Source organism: Alosa sapidissima, chromosome 4, assembly GCF_018492685.1.
Source record: "Alosa sapidissima isolate fAloSap1 chromosome 4, fAloSap1.pri, whole genome shotgun sequence".
Taxonomy (NCBI): domain Eukaryota; kingdom Metazoa; phylum Chordata; class Actinopteri; order Clupeiformes; family Clupeidae; genus Alosa; species Alosa sapidissima.
Genome location: NC_055960.1, coordinates 17933188 through 17941011, shown reverse-complemented (window position 1 = coordinate 17941011; position 7824 = coordinate 17933188). Strand labels below are relative to the sequence as shown.

The 7824-nt window shown below is 40.3% G+C and overlaps 1 protein-coding gene across 1 annotated transcript; it reads left to right on the top strand.

Annotated features, from left to right (window-relative positions):
• The first annotated feature begins 999 nt into the window (after positions 1 to 999).
• Positions 1000 to 4582, top strand: LOC121707003 (solute carrier family 2, facilitated glucose transporter member 5-like). Its single transcript, XM_042089196.1, has 8 exons — positions 1000 to 1076; positions 1379 to 1527; positions 1694 to 1887; positions 2795 to 2905; positions 3358 to 3459; positions 3656 to 3731; positions 4000 to 4127; positions 4255 to 4582. Exons 1-8 carry the CDS (start codon positions 1000 to 1002, stop codon positions 4366 to 4368), a joined length of 951 nt encoding a protein of 316 aa, XP_041945130.1. The 3' UTR covers positions 4369 to 4582.
• Positions 4583 to 7824: the final 3242 nt, after the last annotated feature.

The following is a 7824-nucleotide window of genomic DNA, read 5'->3' as shown; positions in this document are numbered from 1 at the left end:
CACGGGGGGGGGGGGGGGTGTTGGTGGTGGACGAAATGAAATTTTTCCGTAAAAGTCTAGTGGGGCTACATACCCACCAAATTTCATGTACCCCGGTGGTTCGGTGTCCCGGGTATCAATGACCAAAAATTCAGGGAGTAGATGACGGGAAAAATTCTTGAATTGTGTGCATGTGTGCGTGTACAAATTTATGTTTATGTGTGTGGGTGTGTGTGTGTGTGTGTATGTGCGTGCTTGTGTGTTTGCCTGCGTATGTGTGTTTGTGCATGTGCATGCATGCGTACATATGTCTACTGTGTGAGTATGTGTCATACGTATGATTACTGTAAATGTATGTGTGTGCGTGTGTATCTGTTTATGCACATGTGTGCACATGGAATGGGTTAACATGACCCCTGGAGGCAAACATACGGAAAAAATGGGTCATCCTAGGCCCTACAGTTCTCAAGATATTCACAGAGAACTGTGTCTGCCCTACCCTCCTTTCGGGGGGTCCAGTCCAGCGGGGGGGGGGGGGCTACAGATCAAAACGAAGAATGACGGTTCCATGCTATCCATGTGGGGGTACATGCCCACCAAGTTTTGTGTACCCCGGTCTTTCAGTGTCCCGGGAATCCTTGTTGGTGTACGTCACTAAATGTACACATAAATTATTTTATTGTAAGGCCCCCCATGAACGAAAGTACACAAAACTTGGCATGCATTCGGAGGGTGTCATAATGATCCTACACTTTTAATTTCGTGCAGTTTTGACCTTGTCAGCCAGAGATATTGTGATGAAAACACCAATTTTTTTGCTTTTTAATTTTTAACTAGGTGGCGCTATACATGAAATAAGTGGTAATGGGATGGGTTGGCTTCGCTGCGCGGTCATATAGGTTTATTATTGTAGTCTCCCCCTATCTCGTTCCCTGGATGAACTTCATCCATTAATGACTGTGTTTAGGTCTGGGGATAAATCTGCACCTGATGTATTTGGGTGAAATCGCTCCTAAGAGGATGCGTGGCATTCTCACCTTGACATGTGCTGTCTATCTCAGCATTGGAAAGCTATTGGGTCAGGTGATCGGCCTCAAGTGAGTCTCTAGCTGTTGTCAGTCATTAACACAAGGCACATTGGAAAATAAATTACCCACTGAGTTTAAAAACAAACAAAAACAAAAGAGTCGTTGCTTTGAACAGCACAGTGCATTCAGTGCAAGTACACTTATTGATTATGTGCAAAGGTATTTGTCTCCCAAACTGAAGCTATCAGTAGCAGAGCATAACCCTGCTCCCTTTCATTCCAAACTCTCTCTCTCTATCTCTCTCTCTCTCTCTCTCCATCTCTGTCTCTCTGACTCTCTCTCTCTCTCTCCTTCTCTCTCTCTCTCCACAGAGAGCTGATGGGCACAGGGGACATGTGGCCGTATCTGCTGGCTGTGAGCGGCCTTCCTGCCATCCTGCAGTTTGTGTCCATGCTGTTTTTCCCAGAGGCTCCGCGCTACCTCTACATCGACAAGGGAGATGAGGATGGCTGCAAGAAAGGTGAGATTATCTACTTACCCTCAGAGGTAGAACAAGGAAAGAACAAGGCTATAAAGCCACAGGTTGTGAAACCATTTCTTAAGTCTACCTGCCTGTCATTCAGGTCCCATAGTAATGATATTCGTGTGTGTGTGTGTGTGTGTGTGTGTATGTGTAAATATTTCAGCGCTTCAGTGGCTGTGTCGGGAAGACGATGTGAATCTAAAGATTGAGCTGGAGGACATGAGGAAGGAGAGGGAGAGTGCCCAGGTGACACAGACCAAGACGATGCTGGATGGCCTGCGTGATCGCAGTGTCCGCTGGCAGCTGATGGCAATGCTGATTCCCAGTTCTGGTCCTAATTTCTGCGGCATCAACGCAGTAAGTGGACGAACGCTGTCCATCACTCCTGTCCTCAAGGTCCTTAAAGGTGGAGTCTTAAAATCTATTGATATTTGAGCCAGCCGAAATTCACCACTCCCTCCTATGCCCCTGCAAGAATTTTTTAATGCTCGGTCCGAGCACTATTTGCTTAAAGAGTGTACTCTTTTTTGTATATTTTTTGGGCTTTTTGCTTTTATAACAATAGGATAGTGGAGAGACACAGGAAGCAAGTGGGAGAGAGAGATGGGGTGGTGTCGGGACATGACCGCAGGCCGGAATGGAACCTGGGTCCCCATGAGCACTGAGAAGCAAATGTTGTACGGTGCGCCACAGCTCCCCCACAGAGTGTGTGTATGTTGTGTGTGTGTGTGTGTGTGTGTGTGTGTGTGTGTGTGTGTGTGTGTGTGTGTGTGTGTGTGTGTGTGTGTGTGTGTGTGTGTGTGTGTGTGTGTGTGTGTGTGTGTGTGTGTGTGTGTGTGTGCGCGCAACTCACTGATCATGTCAGGCAGGAGTTATTGGTCAAAACATTCCCCAGTTGAGGACCGAGGAATAACGTAAAATATTGGACCATTGGATCATAAGGCCTCCAAATAAGGAGAGCAACATATTGACAAGATTGGCCAGGAGTAGTATGGCATCTGTGTGTCTGTCTCTGTGTGCTGTACTGGTGTATTAAAGGTGTAGCTTTAACCCAAACAACTTTTTGTGAAATACAGCAAAGTGTGTGTGTGTGTGTGTGTGTGTGTGTGTGTTGCGAGCTGAAGTATTAACAAGACTGCTTGCTGTTCTATTGTCTATTGTTACTAATATTTTGTCTATTAACCCTTAACTCTTTATGTTTTGTCATGTGGGATTGGGTGGGCTTTGGAATTTATAGATTTTTCACGTGTTCTTGTATTTACAGATTTATTTTTACGCGTTCGACATTTTCCGTGAATCTGGTGTCCCTGAAGAAAAGATGCATTATCTCGCTCTTGGCATTGGAGCCGGTGAAGTGATCACTGTATCAGCATGTGTAAGTAGCAAAAAATAACAACAGCACTTGGTCAGCTTGTAACACAACTAAATAACTATACCTGGAAATGTTTCCTACAAGCTAAACATGTTGCAATGTGTTGTTTCACATTCAGTGAGTTTGTGAAAACATGGGAGATATCCAACCTCACCAAATGGGTATTTGTACAGGACAAAAGCCAGATAGATGCCTCTGGATATACTATCTTTTGACTACGGTCAATTAAAGACGTTTCCAGGTTTTACTGAGTGCTGCATCTAACTCACAAAATATGCTATGGGGTTCTGTGCCTTCAGCCAACTCAACTCGGTTGGATGAAAAAGTTATCAACATGATGGTGAGATGATGAATAGCAGCTTTGTTGGTTTGTGTGTGTGTGTGTGTGTGTGTGTGTGTGTGTGTGTGTGTGTGTGTGTGTGTGTGTGTGTGTGTGTGTGTGCAGGCTTTTATGATTGTTTATGATTGAGCGTGCTGGCAGGAAAAAGCTGTTGGGCTACGGTTACCTCCTGATGGGAGTGATGATGTCTGTGCTGACTGTCCTGCTGACCATCAAGGTAACATTCCTTACTGCCTTACTGCCACACCTTTATTGGTTGAACTAGTTGTTTACTGTAGTGTTTTGTTATCATGTACAGTACAGTGCATATGGATCTGTCTATGCTGAATGTACAGTATGTCACAAAACAATTATATGTCAATTCAGGGGTTCAGAATGCCCAACCTTACTATCTCTTTTGTCTCTTCTGATAGGATTGGTACCCCTGGTTGCCTTATTTCAACATTGCCCTACTGTTCTTTGTCATCTGTATTTATGGATTAGGACCAAGTGAGTATATCCTCTGTTTAAAAGTTTCTCTGTGTAGGAAGTACCAAAATGAGGAAATAGATTGATTCAGATGCAGTCTTTCCTACCAACTTTCACAGCAATGTCACGGCACAGTCCATGAAAGGTGCAAAGTGCAATTTTAAAGTCACAATGCCTTTGTGAGTTCGTCCGTAAAGTGCTAATATGGATATCTGAAAGCTGGTGTTTCAACCAAGTTAGAAGGCCTTTCCTCCATCAATTGTATTATGGTTTTGTGATTGGCCTGCAGATGGAGCATCCATGTGCCTTCCAGCTGACCTCTTCCTGCAAATGTGGCGTCCCTCTGCATTTGCAGTTGGAGGCATTGTCAACTGGGGTGGCCTCTTCCTCATTGGGATGCTTTTCCCCTATGTTGTGGTAAGAACAAGCCATTTGCCTATCAGAAGGGGGCATTGCTTCACTATTAATGTTTTGGCACATAGGCACGACGTTTGAGAAGTTCAGGCTTTTTCTGTATTAACTCATTTTTGTTTTTTGTGCAAAGTGGAATGGGACCATTCTGTTTCCTGGTATTTGTTGCCTACTGTATCTTCACTGCAGCATTTATGCTGTATTTCATCCCAGAAACGAAAGGGAAATCCTCAATGGACATCACTGAGGAATTTAATAAACTGAACTTTAAGAAACTGGAAAAGGGAACTGATCTGTTTGCAACTAAGTTCTAACGATTTACATGACAACACTTGCAGAGGTTTATGTATCTATTCTGCACATATATTTGAAATGTTTGTAAGATTAGTAAACATAATCTGCCTTTGGAACATTGGATGAATGGTTGCTGATAATGGGCAATGTAGATATTGCATTAAAGATCAGCATTTCTTTCTACAACAGTCATTTACAACATTAATGATGAAAACAAGTCACCCCAAACTTTTGAACGGCAGTGTAGTTCAATTATGAACTACTATGTACTCTTAAAGAGCTCAGTTTATAACCTGTCATTCATTTTTTACGGCTGCCATTTGAATTTGTTGTACACAATTCTAATCCGTGTCATTTCTAAAATCGAAAACTCTTTCCTGACTGTGTAACTCAAAACAATGTTTGTATTGGGATGACTAATGTCCTGTTGTTTTTTAAACAGATGTATTTGAAGACTTTGTGGTTAACACAGTTCTAAAAAAACTGTGTACACCATATTTATTCTGAATATATATGTTTGTTCTTGGTATTGTAAATATGCTGTTTGACTCCTGATAAATTGTAGCATTTGAATATGCATTTTCCCAGTAAGTAAATCCTTTGAGTAATTTAAATACACGTGCTAAGATGTTTTTAAGATATAAGATAATGGTGCGTGTAACATAGCCCACAATCTGAAATCAAAGAATAATATTTACCCAAGGTTAAACATATATACAGTATATTTTTATAAACAAAATACAAAACACCTTTCTAGTTTATCTGACTTGTTTTCCCTCCTATTCATAATAAAGTAAGTGTCTCCATTACCATTGCCTAGTGGCCGTTTTGTGCCACCCCAGGACTATTTTCATTTTAACAAAAGTGTTATATCTAATAACATACATTATATAGTACAGGTTTTCCACATCAATCCAGGGATCAACTACCTGCATGATAAGCTGTAGGCCTAGTGAACATGTCCGGGTCTATTTTCCGAAAACAATATTTTATTAATAGTAACTATGATATATTCTGCAAAGACAATTAAGAACACTATAGGGACAGATGTTTTTTTTTATTCTCATTTTAGCATTATTTCATAGCAATTTAACCAAAAATCACAGTGAATTCTCATTACTGAAATGTGTCTGGATCCATTATTCTATTGTTTGTTTTAATTTCATGAAAAGTCCTTTTTACATAAATGGAAGAAGATTATGCAAAGTTGTGTAAATGTCTATAGTTATGGTTAATATTTATATTTATGGTATTTTGCAAAAGGAAATATTAAATTTATTGTAAAATTATTGTGTCCATATAAATGTTCCTCATTACCGTAATGCGACTTTACCTGAATTCCTATAAAAAGTACAGTGTTCCTTTAAATTAACAAGCAGACCCATGATGCATCACTTGGGACAAAATGTTTTAAAATGGAATCAAGTTCAGTTGTTTCTGTCTTCTCTCACATCCTGATATTTGTGTTAATGTCATAGAATCTTTATTCTGTTACACTGTTGATTATCATTAATTACGATATGCTGCAATACTCAATGCTTTTATGAAATTCTATTTTATGATGATGAAGACAATATAAAACTTTCATATTTTGTAAAGGTTAAGGTTTTATAGCCTTCTAGCATTTTGTGTTATTTGCCAACTTAAGTCAAGACATCTCATTACCGTTACTCCAATTTCTCATTACCACTCATTTTAAAAGGTAATAACGTAATGAGAAGCTGAGTTGCGGTAATGATGCAGTGATGATCTTGATATAAGATGACCTGCTCCCTCTACTAGTCAGGTTCACCTAACATCTAGTGTTCTCTCCACGAACGTATTTCTCACCCTGTTGTTAAAAGGGGTTAAAACTATTGATGTGATACCGCTTTGTCCTCACTAGATGATAATCTTTTTCAGGCTTAGCCTATTTCATGTTAAGTCTTCTTGGATGTTTGACTATTGCCAATTTACTGTTTTATGTACAGGCTTTTGCCTGGTCCCTTGATATAATTTTGCCCCGATTGTCTGGTCTGCTCTGTACTGGCTCTGTCTTTTTAATTGGATTCTGTCTGTAATTGGTGCCAAGTTTACTTGCATGGCACACCACAACTCAGGCATTAAGACCAATGATAGTGTTTTAATCAGTTGCTTGTGGGTTTTTTCTATCTCTTGTCAATCAGTAATGTCATGTTTTCTTTTTATTATACCAGTGGTTTTCACCATGGCAATGGAGGTAATTATGAGAGCATCATAATGGGTTGTCAAATGGGTTGTTGGAGGTAAAAGGCTGCAAGGTGGCACTCAGTTACCTCCCATCTGAGCCTATGTGGATGACATGTCCATGCTCAATGTTGGCCATGTATCTGTCAGCTCCATGTACCCATAGGCCAAGTTGAATGACAGTCTAAAATGGATAACGAGAATATAACCTAGCAAATGTAGAGGTGTATCTAAGAGACGGAAACTAGTGGAAGAATAGTTTTATGTTGATGGAAAGGTGATTCCGTGTATTGTGAAAAACATGACAAGTTTAGGCAGGTGGTACAATGTAGTTGGCCAGGAGCAGAAAAGAAGAAAAGAGTTTGGTCTTGGTACCAGTTGGAAAGTGTGGGGTAAGTTTACAGCACAGGAGAAGAGACAGATGGTAACCAGCTTGTTTTGAGAACAAGAGGAGCATACTAGATGTTCAACAACGGTGCCTCAAGCAAAACAAGGACAATGGATGAACTAGCATGATGTAGAGAAGAAGATCAACTGGAGAACGCTGGCTAGCCATTGTGGTAAATCCCCTTCCTGTAACACTATAAAACAGTATGCCTTCCACAGCACACCTACCCCCCTCTCCCACCTCGCCCCAACATTCTAAATCAATATTGCTATGTAGCATAGTAATGTTATACACCATTTGAAAGCTTGGACTCTTGGGAACACATTCATGACAACCTTTGGCATGTACAATCTGTATATTGCTTTACATTGTCAGATTAATCTTACTATGTCTCAATTACTGTAAATGTATCAAAAATGCCCTCCTCCTCCTTTGGTGCTTCCCTACCTTAGCTGCAGTGTTTATCCTTAGCAAAATAAGTAGATGCAGAATATTGGGTATTGAAATATTCACAGGAATCCATAGACGGTTAATATTCATGTTGTTTTATTCAATATTAGTTGTGCAGAAGATGTATCCATCTTATACACACCCATTATTCCATATTTTGTGTAGTCATTCTATATCAGAACCTCTGACACACAATCCAAATAGTCAAGAACTCTCAGAGGTACTACAAGAAACCTCAGAGTTACCTTTCATTTTTAGACCAGGATTATGCTTCTACACCAAGAGGTTTCCACACAATAAGGCTTTTATTGTCACCAAAAGTCCTATGGGGAGTTTCCATAGGGCATTTTACAAAACGCATGAGCA

Bases quoted from the DNA above. Each gene is read 5' to 3' on its own strand.
- LOC121707003 (XM_042089196.1), top strand. From the start codon at position 1,000: ATGCGTGGCATTCTCACCTTGACATGTGCTGTCTATCTCAGCATTGGA. The intron at 1,077-1,378 runs GTGAGTCTCTAG...CTCTCTCCACAG, and splicing joins GGTCAGGTGATCGGCCTCAA to AGAGCTGATGGGCACAGGGG. The intron at 1,528-1,693 runs GTGAGATTATCT...TAAATATTTCAG, and splicing joins TGAGGATGGCTGCAAGAAAG to CGCTTCAGTGGCTGTGTCGG.